This window comes from Camellia sinensis, chromosome 2, assembly GCF_055761805.1.
Source record: "Camellia sinensis isolate YWXY chromosome 2, ASM5576180v1, whole genome shotgun sequence".
NCBI lineage: Eukaryota > Viridiplantae > Streptophyta > Magnoliopsida > Ericales > Theaceae > Camellia > Camellia sinensis.
In genome coordinates, this window is record NC_138962.1 from 153,179,207 (window position 1) to 153,200,515 (window position 21,309).

Below are 21,309 nucleotides of genomic sequence, written 5' to 3' on the forward strand. Positions count from 1 at the left end.
TCAGACTGCACTTTCTTACTCTGTTCAACCTCAGCTGATGGGTCTGCCTGCTCTTCGGCAACGTCATCCCTGGATAACTACAGGTCAAAGAAAATCTCAAACCCCGGCACGCGCTTCCTCTCCGCGTTTAGCCATGGCTCTAGGAAGCCACAGAATGGAAAGTCCTCCCCCTCCCGGACGAAGCGTCCGTTTAGGGTACCCTGAATGGGCCTATGCATTAGCTCAAAAGGCTTCCTGGCCTGCTTCGCTCTGGCTCTTCCAGCCATTTCCTTTCCCTTCCTCACCCAGTCCTCTTTGGTGGGCAGATATCCCAAGTCAAAGGTCTGAGGGTTGTGTGGCACTTCGGCCAATGCTGCGATGCCCTTCCGGCCACTCTTTCCCAATCCCATCCCGGGGATATGTTGAAGCTTGTTCATAAGGTATACAGATTGAGCACTGACATATACTCCATCATTAACGGCCATGATATTCTGCACAGCTCGGGCCTCAGCCAAAGTAAACCCTGACAAGAACAAATCCTCCGTGCCATGTTCAATTTCCAAGACTGGTGTAGACACTTCTGGCGGTGGATGGATTGATGAATTCCCGAAAACAATGGCTACCCCCTTCCCGTGAGGGTACTTCAGCATTTGATGTAAAGTGGAAGAGACTGCCTTGACCTGGTGCAACCACGGTCGCCCCAAAAGTAGGTTAAAGGTTGCGGGAACGTCCAAGACATGGAATTCAATGTTGTGTTGTCCTGGGCCAACCTGAGTCTAAATTTTGACAGTCCCCATCACCTCTCTGCTGGTATTATCATAGGCTCTGATCACTTGAGTAGGCGGCACGAAGTCCGCGGGCTTCAACCCGATCGCATATGCCGTCCTTGACGGGCATACATTAATGGCGGATCCCGTGTCGATGAGAACCACTGGCATCCACTTGCCTCTACATTCTACGGAGATGTAAAGGGGTTTGTTATGATTTGCGCCCTCAGGCGGCAGTTCTTTATCTGAAAAGGTTAGTGTCGGGGAACCTCCTCCCGGAAAGACCAGTCCAACCAGCTGCTCTGGCGTGGTATCTATAGAGAGTTTGGCCTTGTCCATAGCAGATAGGACAGCCTGTCTGTGCACTCGTGAAGCCATAAGCAGTCCCCAAATGGAGATGTCTACTTGTATCTTCTTTAATTGTTTGAGTACAGCCTCCTCTTCAAGCTGTTTCTCCTTCTGTTTCTCAGCTTCTTTATCCTTTCCAGATGCCTCTAGCTGGTCTAGGTGTGGGGGCTTGAAATACCGCCCGCTTCTCGTCATATGGTCGACCTCTCCGACATACCAGGTGTCGTCTGGCTGATGGTTTCCCCAATCCTTATCTGTGTGGGCAAGACATAAGTCATCGTCTTCCTACCACATCCCGTCGGCGGCCGACAGACACCTGTCCGGCCCCGGTATGATCGTACTCGTAGTACCTTCAGCCCGCATGCCCGCAGCATCTTCTGTCTTTGTGCACACAGCACTTTCGGTCCCCTCATGGATTTTGGCTTTCCGGATTCTCTCAAAATCCCAAATCTTTTCTTGTTCTACCTGTGTTAGTGTGGTTTGTTGTTCGACTTTCTGTGCATCCACAATGCTCAGGCCCTGAGCGAAATTCTTCGTACCGGCGTTCTCCGGTAATGTAATCTGACTTCCGGCCCTTCTGGCCACAGTTGATACTCTTGCCCCTGCCGGGCCCTGTTCTGGTTGGGACTCTTCCACCACATCTGGTTGATCATCCAGCCATCCAGTGGCCTCTGCCGATTCCTCATAATCAAACCAGTTGACTGCCGCGCCCCCTGATTCTTGGTCATCGAAAAACTGTAGGTTAGCAAAGTCCTCCTCCACAGCCGTCAAATCATTTGCCCCTTGCTCAAATCCATCCCCCTGGATCACACACAGCTCTTCCTCCTCTGGCAATTCTATACCCAGCCCAATCTGGCCTGTTGACAAGATGTACTCACTCGGATCATAGACTTCCCCAGTAAAACTCTCAGACTGTTCAATCCCAGACTCAACAATTCCATTCTTTTCTGAAGTCTGCCCTGCCCCATCTTTGATGGTCACCACCGTCGGCTCTGGTTGGGTTGTGGAGATGTCCACCATGCACAAAGAGTCGGTGCAGTCAGGAAGGAGCACCTCCGGCTTGGGTAGGTGGGATGGGGTGATATAGATACTAGGATCGTAAGATGCGACCCCAATTTGGATAAAATTGATTCTATTAGGAGGGGGGCTTGGTTATGCGGTGGGAGAGGATTGGTTGTGACATTAGGTTTGTCGGGAGGCGCAATCACCTGCTTGTCAATAAGATCCTGGATCTCGTGACGCAATCTAAAACAACGGTCGGTGTCGTGACCGTGTTGTTGGTGATACGCGCAGTATTTTGCTGGGTCATGAGAGGGAGGGAGTGGATTTGGTAGTGGCCTAGGCTCCAGGGGTTTCAAATACTTTTTCCTGATTAATACCCCTAGAGCTTTGGACAGGGGCATGTATAAGGGCGTGAAGGTTCTTTGGCCTCTGGGTTGGTATTTGGTGGTCAGCGTGTTGCTTCCGGATGCACCGGAGAAGGGCGTGGCTGCCATGGGTCTTGGAAGGGGAGGGGGAATGGTGGTGACCATGCTCACCTCTGAAGCTCTTGCAGTCGCAGCGCCACTCGGGCCTGCATTGTTGTTACGGTTGAAAGTCCTCCTTGGTTGCTCCCTATCTTGGTCGATCAGACCCTGTTTCATTGCATCTTCAATCTGTACCCCCATCTCGTGCAGATCTGAAAAAGTGGGGAAGGGGAGTACAATCATCTTTTGCATCAATTTTGGCTAGAGATTACGCACAATCATCCTGATCTGGTCTTTATCGGTGGGCCTTAAAGTCATCATCGAGGCCTTCGCCCTCCACCGGGTCACAAAATCCGAGAAACTCTCCTTAGGCTCCTGCCTTGTTGTTTCGAGATCACGAGTTGTAATCTCAATTTGGGTGTTGTAAGAGTATTGCGCAACAAAGGCTTCAGCCATTTCATCCCAACTCCGCTTGACATCATCCTCCAACTTTGCATACCAGATGGCGGCTACACTCAACAGGGTCCGGCCAAATAGTGAAAGCTTCTGGGGTCTAGTTAGGCCCATTGGCCGCAGTATATCTAAGAATAGCCGGAGGTGGACCATGGGATCCCCAGACCTGTCAAAGCGATTGATCTGCGACATTTTAAATCTATCTGGTAGCGTCACGGCCACATCGGTATATCCGTCTTCGATATCCGGAATAGCCTTTACCCCTTGTGATTTTTTAAAAAGCTTCTCGAGCTTGCTCAATTTCAGTGCTGTTGGGTCTATTTCGAACTCGAAGGGAGAGTCCGGTTGGTTGATAGGCGTAGGCGCCTTGGACAGTTGAGGCAGAAGTGGGGGCGGAGCCGGCCCCGTCGGAAAGTCTGTGTCCTCCTGGACGTTCTGGACATTTGGCAAGGTGTTCCGGGCATTTGGCAGGACATTCTGGACAGTTGGTGTCTGCTCTGGTAACGAGATCCCTGGTGGGGAAGGAACTGGATGTGAGGCTGATGCTCCGGCTTGCTGCTGGAGCCGGGTAATTAGCTCCGCCTGCTGGGCCATGATTGTGGCCTGTTGTTTAGAGAATTTCGCCTGGCGAACAGCATCCTCCTGCATTTGCTTCATGCTCTCTTGGAGTTGACGCATCATTTCCTCCATTCCAGCTACACTCTGCTGATCCTGCTGACTGACTGGTATGTGTATTTCTATGGCAGAAACTAAAACCTCAGCCTGACTGTTTACTGCTAGGGTGGACCACTATTCTGGTAACCTCTGCTCAGACACACTGCGTTTTCTTGGCCTTCTTCTGACAACTGGGGGTAGAGAGTGAAACACTGGCTGTCCGTCAACCAGATCCTCGCATCGATTGAGTCGGCGACCTCTGGTCCAGGGTGCTTGGGGAATATCTACTGGGTCGGAAGCAATTGTGCTAAAACTGCCCTAGTAAAAAGGTAAATAAAGCAATAAGGAAATAAATAAACAGATAAACGGACAGCATAACAGCGTAAAGTAAATACACAACACACAGCTGGGCATAACAACACACGGTCGATAAGCTGAATACATATTATCCTCAAACACTGATCATTGTCCCTGAATCACTGTTCCCCAAGACTGAATCTGATACCCACGGATAACTGATTCTCAAACACTGACTGATGCCCGCAGGCCTGATGCCCAAACTCATAAACTGATACATGCATTTCCCTGTAGAGACGCACTCTAAAAGCACATAGCAGATAAGTGAGAGCCAAAACACCCCTATGTCGGGGTAGGGTTTTTTCTGTCCTATTTTGTCAGGAGCTAGGGTTTCACTACGCACGCAGCGGTTTCAAACACCCTATAAACGAGTAAGCAACCTGTCCTAGTTTGGAATGGTCACTATGGATCCAAATATGCACTAGGTCGAATGGTCAAAAAGGGTGCCCCGGTAAAACCGGGGTTTGTGTTCCCATACTGGCAGAGCCCATAACCGGTCAGCCTTATGGTCATGCCTTGACAAGACAAGCCTCCGGCAAACCGTTCAGGAATAGAAGATGGCAAACACGGCGTCCTAGGCGCACCAATGCACATGCAATGCAAAGAAACACACAAGTGTAGTAAAAAATAGATATCATGAGTTCGAGTCAAGTTCTCTAAATCCCCAGCAGAGTCGCCAGAAACTGTAGACGTCCCCGAACGCCCCGGGAGGGATAAGGTCCCGTTCCATTCGTATTATTGGGCTCACTACAGTTCAGGACTCTCAAATTGTCACGGTTCTTAGTCTGAACCAAAGAGTCCAAATCCGGCAAATCATTTTGAGAAAACAGATTTTTTGAAAGAAGTGCCAAACATGGACTGTTTTGCCAGATACAGAATCGCCACCTAAATGTTTTATTTTTGGGGAAATTTAGGAAACCCTGACTCGTTTGCCTAAGGCCACGTGTCCCTCATCACCAAAGTTGCCTCGGCTCGGGAACTTGGGTACGATTGGGGAAGGTCACTTTATGAGCACCCCCGCTCGCCCGATCAAAGATCGACCTCTACTACCGATGATATCTATTTTTGAAAACATTATGCGTTCTTATTCCGGTTATTAGCCTAGATTTACTATGTGATGCGCACAGCATACAAGTATAGACTGGATCGCCTGAATTGGAACAAAACATTTCATGTTTGTTTATTTGAAAATGGTTTGATGGTGCTACCCGCAACTAGGCTAAGACGTGGATTTGCCACCCTCAGGTGGGCTTAAAAAAAAATGATTTTGCCACTATCTAGTGGGCTTAAAATACACATTTGATGAATTGTTCCAATCCAAATAACCCAACCTTCACCCACAGGCATTCAGGCAGATATATCACATAAGCAATTAGCCTCATGGTAAGCATGCTATCATGGCAGTCACTCACACGCATGCAAGGATGCTAAAGCATAAAACTTACCGAGTACTCCAAGCCAAAACAGAAGCTAATTAGAAATCTATGCGTGATCCTAATTATACAGAAATGCCTAATGCAACACATGCAAAAGTGCAACTATAGTAGGCTCGGCTATTCTAGACATGGCATATGAAATGCTACAGCTAACATGTATTCAACTTGAAATTGAAAATACAATGCAGTTAGTATGATGCGCCGAGCCCGGTGCATGCAAGACAGATGAAATGAATGCAAACATGCTATCGTACTGTATGCTAATTGAAACATGCCCTAATCTAACCATCATAAGCGGGTAAATAAAAGAGAGAAAGACGTGGGGTTGGAAGACATACATCACACATACGCACACTTATTACAACATTGCCCTCGCGCAGAGGGTCCGAATAAATAATATACAGTCCCAAATGAATAATTACAGTCCAAATATGTACAAAACCCTAATTAATTAACAAATTAAAATAGGGAAAGCAATAAATTGACATGCAAGCCAGGGACTGCCTCAAATCTGCTCCGGATGATGAATTGCATTGCGCGGAAATCCATTGTGATGCCCCGATTTGCCTCTGTTTGCAATTATTCTTGGGATGCGTGCCAGGCTCTGGAAGGTTGCTGATTTCTGATTTGCTGCAACAGAGAGCAACAAAGGGGCATGGCAAAGTATTTTCACATATGTATGCATGACTACTCTCCGGAGAGTGTAGTTCTCGATCCTCGTGCCACCAATCACGCATATCGATGCATGATGGCCGAGGAGTCGAATTGCATGACTCAATATGAAATGAATGCACATATGAACACAACAAGACCTAAACTCCATCATGGATAATCCGGAGTGTCGGTGATCGGGAATTGAGACACGTTCCGTCACTCGAAGTACGAAACATCCCTCGTTTCCCGTGCTCGGGCTAACTCCTATCCCAAACACAATGCAATATGCATGACATGCATGAATGCAACTAATATACAACATAGCATGCACAATGCTATGAAATGGCATACACGATGCATGAGGTAACATGGCATACACAATGCGCTAACATACAACCTAGCATACACAATGCTATGAAATGAAATGGCATACACAATGCGCAATGGACTTACACCAACATGAGTAGACCTCAGCCACACTCACATTAGTGGCCATGAGATGAAAATGAGACACTCGAAATGCGTGCACACATGCACGCAAATCGAGGACCGATCCTAAGGCACAAATGCCACTCTAACAAGACATGGCAAGGCATGGAATATGGTATGCAATCATGCAAATTTCAGTACTAAAATGTGATGCAAAATGATCCCGAAACATGGAAACATGGCACCCGATGTATGGAATGGCCCCGAAACACAAAACTAGGCATACGCATTGGTCTATAGCTATACAAAACATGCATTATTTGATCATGAAGCATGAATACAGATGCAAGATAGTCTCAAAACATGCATATTTACAGTTTATAACAAGTCCCAAAAATGAATGCAAATAGGGCTAATCTATCATGCAAAAAATGGCCCCAAAAGAGAGATTAAACACAAAGGGACAGCAGCTGGCCCCAAATGGCAAAGAGCCCTTCAACAAAGTTTAAGAGGGGCTCAAAAAAGGACACTTCACAGTTTACATCAAGCCACGAAAATAATCACAAATAAGGCCAAACTATCATGCAAGAAAAGGCCTAAAAGAGGGATAAAGAGACAAGTGGTGGCTTCTGCTTTCAAACAGAGGAGAGCCTTTCAACAATGTTGAAGAGGGACTCAAAATAAGATATTTCACAGTTTATGGGAAGGTCCAAAACAGCTCAAAAATAGGCCTAAAATACTATGCAAAAATTGGCTTAAAAGATAGATAGAGAAGCAAGTGATAGAAGGAGGTCTGAAATAGAGGAGAGCCCTTCAACAATTTTGAAGAGGGGCTAAAAAAAAGCTATTTTACAGTTTATGAAAAAGTCCAAAACAACTCACAAATAGGCCTAAAATACTATGCAAAAATAAGGCCTAAAAGAGAGATAAAGAGGCAAGTGATAGCTTATGGCCTCAAACAGAGAAAGACCCTTAATCAAACATGAAAAGGGGCTCAAAATATGACTATTTACAGTTAGGGTCGGAGCCCAAAAATGCTAGCAAGTATGGCTTAGATACAAAGCAAAATGAGGCACGAAAGAGGGAAAATGGGACTCACCCTTGTAGACCAATGGACCAGTAGCTTTTGGTTGAAGAAATGGTGCTCCTAACCTCTGGAAATAACCTCCAAGTTGCTGGAATGGAGTATGGAGGTGTGGTGCTATGAGGTGGTGTAGAAATGGTCCAAGAACCAAGAGTGTTTGATGGTTGAATGAGGGAGATGGGGGATGTATGTATGCAAGGCTCCAATTGGTTTTTGTCAACCCTTAGAAATGGTGGAGAGGTGCTGGTCTTATAGAGGGAGAGAGGCAAGGAAATGGGGGAAATGAAATTCAAATTTTCCCCCCAAAATAGTCCCCCTCGGATACAGGATCTGGGGGGAAAAAGAGATCAGATTTGTAAGGAACCAAGTGAGGGGGTCATGGCCGGCCAGGTTTTGAGGGTTCAGGTGGCCGGCCGACCACCTCCCATGGCCGGCCGACCAAGGGCCAAAAGGGGCAAGCAGAATTACTGGTCGGCCACCTCAAAAAAGTGGCCTCCCATGTGTGCACAACACAACTATGTGGTTGAAACCCAGAAAAAGTGAACCAGAAGAGAGAAAAGACCATTTTTCAGAGGGGGTCAAAAGGGTCAGGCACAATTACTGGTCGGCCACCAAATATTGGTGGCCTCCCAGGTGTGTACATCACAAATATGGGGTTTAAGGTTCAAGAAAGTGGCTCTAGGGTGGTCAACACTAGCTTTCAAGTGAGGAAAACGGGCGTCGGAGAGCGATGAAGGAATAAAGCTGGCTTTTTGGAACAATTGCTGGCCTCCCACCCTCCTACAAGCTTCCTAACTATGAAAATAAGGTCTCCACCAAAAATGAACCAAAACGGATGCAAAACGGAGGTTCGGGGACCGAAACGCACGGACCGAGGCCCCGAAAATGGGCTGTTAAGCACCGGAGGTGGCGTTCGACCACGAAGTCGGTCTCTCGGGCCACAGTGTTCCTTAAAAGGGAGGAAATAAGGTGTACGCCAAAAACCGGAGCAAACGGAGGTGGTTAGGGGGTCTCGAACTGAGGCACACGGCCGTCGGCTCCGAAAAATCGAAAATCAGGCTCCAAACGGGAAAAATGGCCTACGACCACGAAACATAGCCTACGGCCACTGAGAGATGATCTACGAGACCTCTCCCTCCCTTCGAGAAGAGAAAACAGAGAAAACAGAGCCTAGTTCGCAAACCGAGGCAAGGTACGAAAGAGTCTGGAAGTCCGGAGGCAAACTTCTGAACGAGCACTATATGCAATATCACCGAGCGCTCAACTGGTGACGTCTGAGTCTTAAGGTCGGTCAAAAATGGGGTGTCTACACCTAGCTACAGAACCAAGCTGTTAGACCTAGCTACAGGACCTAGCTACGAGACCGAGCTACAAGACCTAGCTACGAGACCAAGTTATTGGACCTAGCTACGCAGCCTAGCTATGAGACCTAGCCATGGGACCTAGCTACAGGACTTAGCTACTTCCTAGTGGCGGTCAACGCTATGGCCGAGCTACCAAGCAAGGTAGTCAAATGGAGAGAAGAGCCGAAGTAACTTGGTTGACCGCAATGTTAGCCAAGGTAAAGATATCAGCCGAGGTAAAGGTGTCAGTCGAGGTAAAGGTGTCAGCCGCGGTAAAAAGAGCTTAGCAAGTGGATCGCAAGTGTTAACTCGGTCCAGAGGAGCCTTGCAGTTAGCCTAGTCCGGAAGAGCTTGGTGGTTAGCTTGGTCACCTCGGTCGGCGCGGTAACAGTTAGCCCGGTCCAGAGGAGCCTTGCAGTTAGTCCGGTCCGAAAGAGCTTGGTGGTTAGCTCGGTCACCATGGTCGGCGCGGTAACAGTTAGGCCGGTCATACCATATTGAGCCAAAGTATGTTGAGCCTTCCTCAAAACCATGCTATGGGTTAGTTCGGTCCTAGCTCAGTATGGTTAGCATGATCTCAACAGCCTGGTTGGAGTATGTCGAACCGAGGTACACGCAGTGAAAGGAAGAACCGAGCTAGGTGGAGCTCGGTCTAGTCTGCGGCTTTAGCATGGCCATGTTATCCCGGTCGTATTGACATCCGACCTAGGTAAAACCATCTCACTTGGTTTAAACGTGAGGGGGGTGTTGAAAGATAAGCATTATCTTTCAGGAATGTGATTCCTAGGAGGACTCTACATGGAGGAGTAAGAGTCCTATTAGGATTGTGCCACGCGGAACCTATAAAAGCTCATAACATCACCTATGGAGAGGTAACACAACTTTGATTCCCGAATTCACAGAGTTTTTTGTCTATTTGTCTATTTTGCTGACTTAGGCATCGGAGAGGTATTCGGATCACACCCGCCGGCTAGCTCACGTTTGTGTTTTTAGGGAGTAAAGCGACGTCGTACGGAGGAACACGAACTTGATCAACAGGATTATACAAGAAGGTTTTTTTCTTTCCCGTACAATATTGTTACTGATGTGGTGAGAAATTGAGAATGCTAAAAGGATTTCAAAAAACGCTGCTCGTGGGATTGGGACTTCACCCATTCCATGATTTGCTCGGTTGATACATGCTCTTGACTCTTCAAAGTAGTTTTTCTTAAAAAGATAAAATATTTAAGCTTAGTTTGGCATTTGATTTTTGACTTAAAAAAATAGAAAAATATAAAATTATTTACATAAGTGAATAAGATAAAATATCACATTTAAATTATAATAATTATATTTTTTTCTCTCACAAAAGTAAAAAAAAAATTAAAAAAATCAAATCAAACAAGACTAAAAAAATCAAATTAAAAAAATCCTAACACAAAAAAGCCAACTAAAAAAAGTCATTGCCAAACTATGTTTGAGAGGTCATGGTTTTGCTGTGAAAGTTGAGGTCTTGGTTTTGCTTGCCGGAGAAGACGGTTTGCGCAGTTTTCTAAAGTTTCTGACTGGGTTTGTCCAAAAAAATGTTTGAGAGTTTTAAAATAAAAATTCTAATGGAACTAGAGATGGTGGTCTTGATCTTATTTTATTTATTTATTTATTTATTTTTCATTACCAAGTGTGTACACCTCTTTTAAAGTTTATTTTTTAGGGGATGTAACCGACCTGATCACAGGCACCGTTCGACAAAGGGAAGATGCTGTCAATCCTTGGGTCCCGTTTGTTCTCAACGTAGAATAGAGATAATCAATAGTGAAGAGATTAATAATGAGAGAATTGATAATGAACGGATTAAGTAAAATTGTGTTTATTTTGATGATAGTTATTAGTGTAGGGATTGTCAAATTATTTTTATATAAAATAATAAAAAAATACAAAAAATTAAATATTGATGTCAAAAAAAAATATCCAACATGTAAAAAATAAAAAAATTTCTAATTCCCTTACTATTTTTTTAATACCACCTCTACCTCCACCTCCACCTCCACCTCTTCCATCCCAATCCCCCTTCCAACCTTCATCTTAATCCTCTCTACCATCATAATCCCTTTCCTAAGTTTACAAACAAACACAATACTAAATAGGTCCACCTCCATCCTAATCTCACCCACCCAAAAACAAAAGGGGATATTCTACACCACTGCCCGAGTTTATCCGTATTCAATTGATTATAATTTTATTTTAAATTAATTAAAAAATAAATATTTTAACCCAAGTCAAGTTATTAGAGAGATGTACTATTCTCCTTCTCCGTGTAAAGTAAGGTGTCCCACTTTTTCTTTATTATAGATGATGCGTCAATATTTGATAGGAAAATGAGTGGGAGCACTAATTAGTGCTACCACTAATGATGTGGCAGTGGGTCTCACCCACTGCCCCAATGTTTTTTGTGCCTTGTCTTTTTTTATTTTTTTTTTAAAAGTGGGTGCCAACTCATTCGTGGTATTTTAGAGCACCACTTTTAGTGGAATGTAACATTGCTGTATTTGATAGATTGTCCGTAAGATCTATGCTTACGACATAACCGTGAGAAAATAAGTTATTTTAATTTTTAATTATTTTAGTTTAGTTATAATAATTGTGTTTAATATTTGTGTTATAAGTTATAATAATTGTGTTTAAAAAAATTAAAATTTTTTTTTATAATTAAATGGGATGTTTGTAATAAAAAAATAAATAATTATAAATTTGATGTGATATTTTATTTTATTGTCTATTTTAATTTATTTAGTCTTTTGATACTATTTTAGTTCAAAAAACCAAAAAAAACTCATTGCTAAATAGGGCCAATATATATTGTATCACACTAGAGGCTGCAGCCATCAACCTTCATAGCAACTAGCAAGTATAGCAAGATGAGAGTGGTAGCGGCAATATTATACATTGTTGTTCTCGCAATTTGCAGGCGGCGTCCAGGCCTATCGCCGCATCTCCTTCAATGTGATTGGTGCCACCTGGGTCAGATACGCAAACTTCATAGGGGAATTGCGAGAAATCGTGTAACAGGAAACCCGTACAGTAAATAATCTACCAGTGCTTAACCCCGAAAGTAAAGTGCGGGTTGGGAAAGGATTCATTCTGGTCAGTCTCATCAATGGCGACACAGTCACCTTGGCAATAGATGTGGTAAACCTTTATGTGGTGGCTTTTAGTGGTGCAAATAACAAATCCTACTTTTTCAAAGACGTTACGGCACTTCAATATAGCAATTTATTCGTCGGCACCCAAAAAACCAACCTAACCTTCACCGGCAATTATGTCAGCCTTGAGGACCGGTCAGGTAAGGAAAGGAACTCTCTCCCTCTGGGACCAACTCCCCTAGCTGACGCCATCATAAGGTTGTGGAACGGTAGGAGCGTAGCTGAACCACTCCTTGTGGTCATTCAGATGGTCTCGGAAGCGGCAAGGTTCCAATACATTGAGGTACAAGTCGGCAAAAGCATAGCAAATCAAACCATGTTTACACCAAAAGGTTTGATAACGAGCATGGAGAACAAATGGTCGAAAATGTCCAAGCAGATTCAGCTTTCGGCGGATAGAGAACACTTCATTAAGAGCGTTCAACTTAAAAATGACAATGACGAGCCCCTCATAGTAAACAACTTTACTACACTCTGGCGCTATACCATGGTTGCGATTCTTCTCGACAAAAATGTCACGACTAATAGTAGTAGTAATAGCAATATTGCTCTAGCCGAGGATTACCACAACAACAAATTGCGAAAACTCTAAAACTACTGTAACTACCTAACCCCCACATCTCATGCTTAAATTATTCTCAAACTAGTTTCAGGGCATAAAATAAATAGTTACCCTTCATCTTCCTCCACAGACAAGTCTGCTTTGCATTTTCGTTTTGGACTCTTTTTTGTATTTCTTGATCAATGTGGGGGTTAATTTGATCGTTTGGCATATGGCTTTCTTCTTGTTCTTGTTCTTTTTTTCTTTTTTCTTATTATGTTGCATCTATTTTAGTATATATTAGTGTTGGGTATACCTCCTTATTGGAGTTTGAGACCAATTGATTTGTTAAAAGAATTTTAATTTGGTTTGGTTTGGGTATAATATATTTTATATATTATATCTGATTTTCCGAGGTAATACATAGCGGCAGCTGCAATATATTTGATTATTCGGTGAGTTTGGTTTTGGTGGGTGAGTAGCAGGTTTTGATCAAAATTTGGTGGATTCTTTGTGAGTAATTTTGATGCTGTTATAGTCTCAGTTTTGCAGCTGATTTGAGTTATTATTTTGGGTCTTCTACAATTCTGTTTTGAAATTTTTTTTCATATATTTGGTGAGGTCTTTCCTCTTGTTTATTTGTGATTATTTGGAATTCACCTAAGGGTAGTTTTGTGAGACCATTCGTGTCTCGTTTGGAAACTCTTTGGTTAATAGTAGAATCGGATTTCGATCACGTAGACGTACTTACATTGAGGGAACCACGCAAAATTCTTGTGTTGCTTTTGATTTAATTTTTCGCATTAGTTTTTATTCCCATTGATTGATTTACTTGTGGGGAATCATATATTTTTCCTAACAACTGGTATTATAGCTTACGGTTTATTTGGGTCTATTTATTTGTGTAAATCAATTGAGGGGAATATGGGTCGTATGTCTAGCTTCAATGGAAGCAATTGGGTAATTTGGAAAACTAAAATGGAGGACCTATTATTTTGTAAAGATTTGTATGGGCCTATTGAGGGTGATAGTGGTAAACCCGAAGGTATGAAAGATGATGAATGAAATAGGCTTAATCGAAAAGCCGTTGGTGTTATCCGTCAATGGATTGATGACAGTGTGTTTCATCATGTTGCTACTGAAACTTCAGTACATGATTTATGGAAAAAAAATTAGAAAGCCTCTATGATAGGAAATCAGCCACCAATAAAGCTTTTCTGTTTCGTAAGTTGGTTAATTTAAAACATAAAGAGGGTAGCCCTATTCTGGAACATCTGAATGAAATAAAGAGTATTGTTAACCAACTTGCTTCTATGAAAATTATTTTTGATGATGAGTTGCAGGCTTTGATGCTACTTAGTTCTTTGCCCGAAAGTTTGGAGACTTGGTTGTGACAGTTAGTAATTCGGCACCCGATGGAGTTGTCACAATGGGCCAAGTCACTAGTAGCTTATTGAATGAAGAAACTAGAAGAAAATCAGTGGGTTCCTCTCATTCGAAAGCATTCGTTGTGAGAGGCCGAAGCAAAATAAGGGGGAGGAGTAAGACTCCTCATGGTCGTGATTAAAGCCGTGACAAATCAAAAGATGGTTATTTTTCAAAGAAAGACATTGAATGCTATTATTGCCATGAGAAAGGGCACATGAAGCGAGAATGTCGAAAGCTCAAGAACAAGGAGAAAAGGCGTAACAAAAGTGTGGATAAGAAGTAAAAAGACACAACGGTAGTTACTACCGATGATCTCATGGTCATTTGTGAAGATGATTGTATCAATTTTGTGGGCCAAGAGAGCAATTGGGTGATTGATTCCGGTATTTCTTTTCATGTGACTTCTCGAGTTGATTTCTTTACTACCTACACTAAAGGAGATTAGGGTTCTGTTCGAATGGGTAATGAAGGTTTGTTCAAGATTATTGGCATGGGTGATGTTTGCTTGGAAACAAATTTGGGGTGCAAGTTGTTGCTTAAAGATGTAAATCATGTTCCCGACATTCGCCTCAATTTGATCTCTACCGGGAAGCTAGATGATGAAGGCTTCAGCAACAAATTTGGTGATGGAATATGGAAGCTCACAAAGGGCTCTTTGGTGGTGGCTGAGTGCAAGAAGACTTATACACTTTATTCGATGCAAAGAAAAATTTGTAAAGGTGTTGTCAATGCACTTAAAGATGATACTTCTACTGAATTGTGGCACAAGCGACTTGGGCACATGAGTGAAAAGGGGCTGCAAGTTTTGTTCAAGAAAGAGTTTCTACCTGGTTTGAAAGGTACACATCTCAAAACTTGTGTTCATTATTTGGCGGGTAAATAACATAGAGTTTCTTTTTATAAAAATTTTACTTCTAGAAAAGAAAATATTTTGGAGTTGATTCATTCGGATGTTTGTGGTCCTTTGAAAGTTAGAACACATAGTGGTGCACTTTATTTTGTTACTTTCATTGATGATTATTCAAGGAAAGTTTAGGCTTTTATACTAAAAACTAAAGATCAAGTTCTAGAAGTATTTAAGCATTTTCAGGTCATAGTTGAAAGAGAAACATGACAGAAATTGAAGTGTATCCGATCAGACAATGGTGGTGAATACATTGGGCCATTTGATGAGTATTGTCACAGCCAAGGTATTTGGCACCAAAAGACAGTTAAAAAGACTCCTCAACAAAATGGCGTTTCCGAGAGGATGAACCGCACCATTGTGGAAAGAACAAGGTGTTTGCTTTCACAAGCTAAATTGCCAAGATCCTTTTGGAGTAAGGCAATGACGACAACGGTTGACATGATCAATTTGTCTCCTTCCTATCCTTTGAATGGTGATGTTCCTGAAAGAGTTTGGACCGGCAAAGATGTGTCTTATGAGCACTTGAGAGTGTTTGGTTATCGAGCCTTTGTTCACATTCTAAAGGATGAGAGGTCCAAGCATGATAATAAGTCAGAACAATGTATTTTTCTTGGCTATGGGCGTGATGAATGCGGGTATAGATTGTGGGATCCAGTCGACAAGAAAGTCATTCGAAGTCGTGATGTTGTGTCTCTTGATGACCAGACAATTGAAGACTTTGGCAAAGGTGATCAACCGGAGCCAAAAGCTAGTGATCTCATTGATATGGATCCATCTCCTTTATCTTCAATTGATGATGAAAATGGGGGAGATGTGCAGCCACCTATTGAAGATGTGAAGGATGATGCTAATTCTAATGAAGTTGAGCCACAAATTGAGGACGAGCATCCAACTCAAGAACTGCCACCACAACTTGAGTTGAGAAAATCTACAAGGGACCGACAACCTTCAAGAAAGTATCCTCCCAATGAATTTGTGTTGAATTTCGATAAAGGGAAGCCTGAGAGCTAGCAAGAAGCAATTGAGCATACAAAGAAAGATGATTGGAAAATGGCAATGGAAGAGGAGATGAATTCCTTACTTGAAAATCACACTTATGATTTAGTGAAGTTGCCTAAGGGAAGGAAAATTCTGAAAAACAAGTGGGTTTTCAAATTGAAGAATGATAGTAAGAATCTGAGGTACAAAAAACATCTTGTTGTGAAAGGCTTTGGGCAAAAGAAAGGTATTAACTTTGATTAGATTTTCTCACCGGTTGTGAAGATGTCTTCTATTCGGGTTGTACTTGGCATGGCTGCAAGTATGAACCTTGAAGTTGAGCAACTTGATGTGAAGACCGTATTTCTTCATGGTGATCTTGAAGAAGAAATTTACATGGAGCAACCCGAAAGTTTTGTGGAAAAAGGGAAAAAGAAATTTGTTTACAAATTGAAGAAAAGTTTGTATGGTCTCAAGCAAGTCCCGCAATAATGGTACAAAAAATTTGACTCTTTCATGATGAATAATGATTTTCTAAAACCACTTTGGACCATTGTGTGTTTGTGAAAAATTTTCCGAATGGTAAATTTATTATTCTTTTGCTTTATGTTAATGACATGTTAATTGTGGGTCAAGATTCTACCATGATAAACAGGTTGAAATTGGAGTTGAGCAAGTCTTTTGCTATAAAAGATTTGGGACCGGCAAAGCAAATACTTGGTATGAAAATTGTTCGTGATCGCAAAAAGGGGCTGATTTGGTTGTCTCAAGAAAACTACATTGAGAAAGTTTTTGAGAGGCTTAATATGGATAAAGCAAAGCCAGTTGGTTGTCCACTTGCGGGTCAATGTCCTACAAGTGAGAAAGACAAGGAAGAAATGCTGAAAATTCCTTATGCTTCAGCTGTTGGTTCTTTGATATACGCCATGGTTTGTACAAGGTCGGATATTGCTCACGCCGTTGGTGTGGTGAGTCGGTTTCTCTCTAATCTGGGTAAAGAACATTGGGCAGCGGCAAAATGGATTCTAAGGTATCTTTGAGGGACTTCGAAGGTGTATTTGTGTTTTGGAGATGGTAAATCGATGCTTGATGAGTTCACGGATTCTGACATGGCCGGCGATATTGATTCTAGGAAATCTACTTCGGGGTATTTGATGACATTTGTAGGGGGAGCTGTGACATGGTAATCTAAATTACAAAAATGTGTTGCTCTTTCAACTACCGAAGTTGTATTTATTGCCATTACGGAAGCTTGCAAAGAAGAGTTATGGTAGAAGAAATTTTTGCAAGAGTTGAGTTTGAAGCAAGAAAAGTATGTGCTTTATTGTGATAGTCAAAGTGCTATTCATTTGAATAAAATTCTACTTTTCATTCGAGATCGAAACACATTGATGTGAGATATCATTGGATTCGTGATGTGTTAGATCCAAAATTGTTACAACTCGAAAAGGTTTACACAGATGATAATATTTCGGATATGTTGACAAAGACTTTGTCGAGGGACAAACATTTAAAATGTCAAACTTTGACGGGTATGGTTGATGTCTCCACCTAAGTCGGTAGGGGGAGAATAATTAGAGGTTGGACATGCGAAAAAAAAGTAATCAAACTAATATTGTGAGAAAGATATATGAAAACAAAGTTAGAATTAAAGAGTAAGATTAACAATTTCATGACCCGCCTTGCCGACCTGTTTTCTGGCAAATGAAGAATATATTTTCGACACACAAGCGATGTGAGAAAAAAAAACTATAATCACATGATGAATAATTCTTTCATTAGTTCATCATTATTCAGTCAATTAATAATATATTTAACACTTCTAATAATTTTATTGTTGAATAAAAAGATAGTTAAGAATTTTATTTTTTCTATTAACTTTATTGAACCACAAATTATGATAAGACAGTATTTATAATTTTTAAAACTACAAAGACCAATATATATTTTAAGTAAACTTCATAAAGTACATTCATAATTGACTAATGCTTAAAGATCTAAAAAATATTTTATCAAATATTCACATGGGTGTGGGACCCACATGGGTCTAATCCTACACTAATATAAGTATTTGGTGAAATATATAATAATTTATTCGTGTTGTGTTTGGTTGAAAAATTTGATAAGAGATTTGAAAAAGGAAATTGAAAAGGTGTGTGAAACTATGTGAAATGTGGATATATTTTATTCACATTTCACCTATCTTTTTTATTTTTATTTCCAAATCTTTTCCTAGATCGCACAACCAAACACAGCATTAGAGTCTCTAGTATTTTTGTTTGTAACTGTGCTCAATAAAAATCACACAGAGACTTTAAGTGGACACTTGCAAGACCCACACAAAAAAAAACTATAAATATTCTACTAAACATGTGAACATACATGATTCCCACACCGCTATAAATATTTGGTAACTTATTTGAGATTTCCAATATTTTTATTTATAATTTACTCAAAATATATTAAGTGTAGTAATGATAATGATGATATTACTTATCAATAAAAAAAAATCCTAAAAGATTAAATGGACAAGTGTTATCTCTTACTAACTTAAGATTTGCTAATAACCGTCATATCTAAAATTCTTGGAAAAATTATAATTTTTTTTTTTTAAAGTTTTAGCCTTATAACAAAATAAATTTTAATTTTTTAATTTTATCAATGGAGTTTAATTACAAAGGAGGTTGTTTGGGATGACCTAAATAAGTGCATTTTTTGTCTTTTTTCGAAAAGATGTGCAGAAAAGTAAAAAGGTGATGTGATAGAAAAAAGATAAAAAGATAAAAATACGGATTATATTGGGGTTGCCAAACTTGTTATTGTCATTTTATTATTTTGCATGATTGTAGGGACATAACTTTCGACATATCCACGTGGATAGGCTTAGGGTCAAGGTGCCATTTATCGACATGAGATGGCCCAAGATATGCAAACGAATCATATTCGGGCCGGTGTATGAGATGAAGAATAAGAGATCTAGTAAAAAAATGACCCCTAGGTTGGGTTAATGTTAATCCAATTAAGAGAGATGAATTTTAGGTGATTTGTTATTCCTAAAAGAAATAAGAGTTCTATTGAAGTATGATTACTAAGAGGAGGAGGAGGGCATTGGTATTCTATAAAAGGCACGCACCCCATGGATGGATAGTATGTGATTTTGTATATGTTAATTTGTGTGAGTTGTTATTCTGTTTGATTATCTAGTGAGATAAAAATTACTGACTTGATCGTCGGAATGCCCTTTTGGTTGACGAGCAACCATGATAGTTATTCTGCTCACCTCTTCAGGTTGTGGATCTCATCTAGTGCATGTACTCTTCAGCTTTGTTCTCAAAATCTTAGGAAGAAGATTCGATTTGATTGTGTGGTCTAATTTTAACACATACAATGATGATTTTGGCTACTCGTCGCTAAAACTATTTTTTTAGTTAATTTTAAGTTCAAGCTCAAGTTAAAAAGTTAAGGGTAAATTACACTCACCTTCCCCTAAGGTTTCTGACAATTACAGGAACCTCCCCCATAGTTTCAATAATTATAGAAGCCTCCCTCATTTTTTCTGATATTGTCAAGATTCCTCCCTCCCGCTAATTTAGGCCAAACGGTGTTAACTTGGTTGTGCAAATGACCATAATATCATTTACACTTAATACCCTTTAATTGTAATTTACCTGTATATTAAATTATCATTTTATTTCTCACAATTTTTTTTTTCTTTTTTGGTATTTCCTTGACTTTGTATTTTTTTTTTCCACTAAAAGTTTTGAACTTTTATTTGTTTAAAAAAAAAAAACAACCCTTAATGAAATTAAGAAAGAATATCCATGTTTCTTATTTGAATTAATTTTGAGATTTAATTTAATACAAATAATTTAAATCAAAGAAAAAAAGATGGACCCATAGATTTTAGATATAATAAATAACAAATTATTTGAGTATTTTATTATTTTCAAATAATTTATTTATTCAAGGAAAATTCTATTTTAATTAGATGTAAGAAATGACAAATTTAAATAGTTTATTATTCTCAAATAATTTCTTTATCTTTCATCCCCTATCATCTAATTTTAATTTATTGTAACGTGATTAGATATTTTTTTCTTTTATATTTATTTTTAAAAATTTTATTATTAAGGAGAGAAATATTGACTTATTTTTTTAGTGACAATTAAAATTTTGGGAATAATATAGGATTGTGAAAAGATAAAATGATAATTTTTTTTTTTATATATTTATGAGGTAACATCTGGTAATTTTTATAAGTCAAATTTTTTTATTATAAATATGAAATGTTATTATGTTTATTTTTCTTAAAAAAAATTTAATACACAAATATGTTTACAAAACAAAAGAAAAATTCATGTTTCGTAAGTTGCTATGGTATTGGGTGATGCTAGCTAACATTGATGAAAGAGAAAAAATGATAAAAAAAAATTTAGGAAAAAATATAGAGAAGAAAACAAATAATAATAATAATAATAATAATAATAATAATAAATTATATGGTTTTGCTTTTTGCTGCAGTGATACTATGAAAAAATGAATGAGAAAATAAATAGAATGAAAAATGAAAGAAATAAAATAAAGAAAATGGAAAAAGAGGGTAATTTCTCCAAATATATACTTTCATACCCCAAAAAAATAATAATCAAATACCTATATGTATTTTTAAAGGGATTTTTATTGATAAGTCCAATTTAGAAGTGTTTTAACCCAAGAAGTCCATGAAGGAATTTCTTAACCCATTTAGTCCCATGTATGTATAGTTTTATTCCATAAAGTCCATTTTCTTGATTTACACTATTTTCTTAGACACTTATGCCCTTATATTTAATTTTGATACCCTTATAAATATTTTTTCAACGATTAGCAATTTAATGATGTGAACATTCATATTTTAAAATTCACATTTGTAGGAATGTAAATTGGCTCGTGAGCGGCCCGAAACCCGCCCGCGAGCCAGGGCGGGCCCGGCTTGTTGACAATGTGAATATTCACATTAATAGGAGTGTAAAATTGGCCCCCGTCCCGTGGCAGCGCGAAACCCGCCTGCGGCCCACGGGCGGCCCGGGGCGAGCCCGATCCGGTCCGTTGACAATGTGAATATTCACATTGACATGTTAACATTCACATTGATAAGAGTATAAAATTGGGCCGCGGCCCATGGGCGGCCAAAAGCCCGCCCGCAGCCCGGGGCGGGCCCGACCCGGCCCGTTGACAATGTGAATATTCACATTGACATGTTAACATTCACATTGATAGGAGTGTAAAATTAGCCCGCGCCTCGTAGCTGCCCGAAACCCTCCCAC

The 21,309-nt window shown here is 40.4% G+C and overlaps 1 protein-coding gene across 1 annotated transcript in view; it reads left to right on the top strand.

Annotated features, from left to right (window-relative positions):
• LOC114286384 (nigrin b-like) overlaps positions 1 to 12,923 on the top strand; it is a 29,481-nt gene extending 16,558 nt beyond the window's left edge. The window contains exons 4-5 of the mRNA XM_082913119.1: positions 11,915 to 11,967; positions 12,016 to 12,923. Coding sequence (XP_082769245.1) covers positions 11,915 to 11,967; positions 12,016 to 12,741 — 779 coding nt within the window. The 3' untranslated portion in view covers positions 12,742 to 12,923. The remainder of the gene's footprint in view (positions 1 to 11,914; positions 11,968 to 12,015) is intronic.
• The last annotated feature ends 8,386 nt before the right edge of the window (positions 12,924 to 21,309 follow it).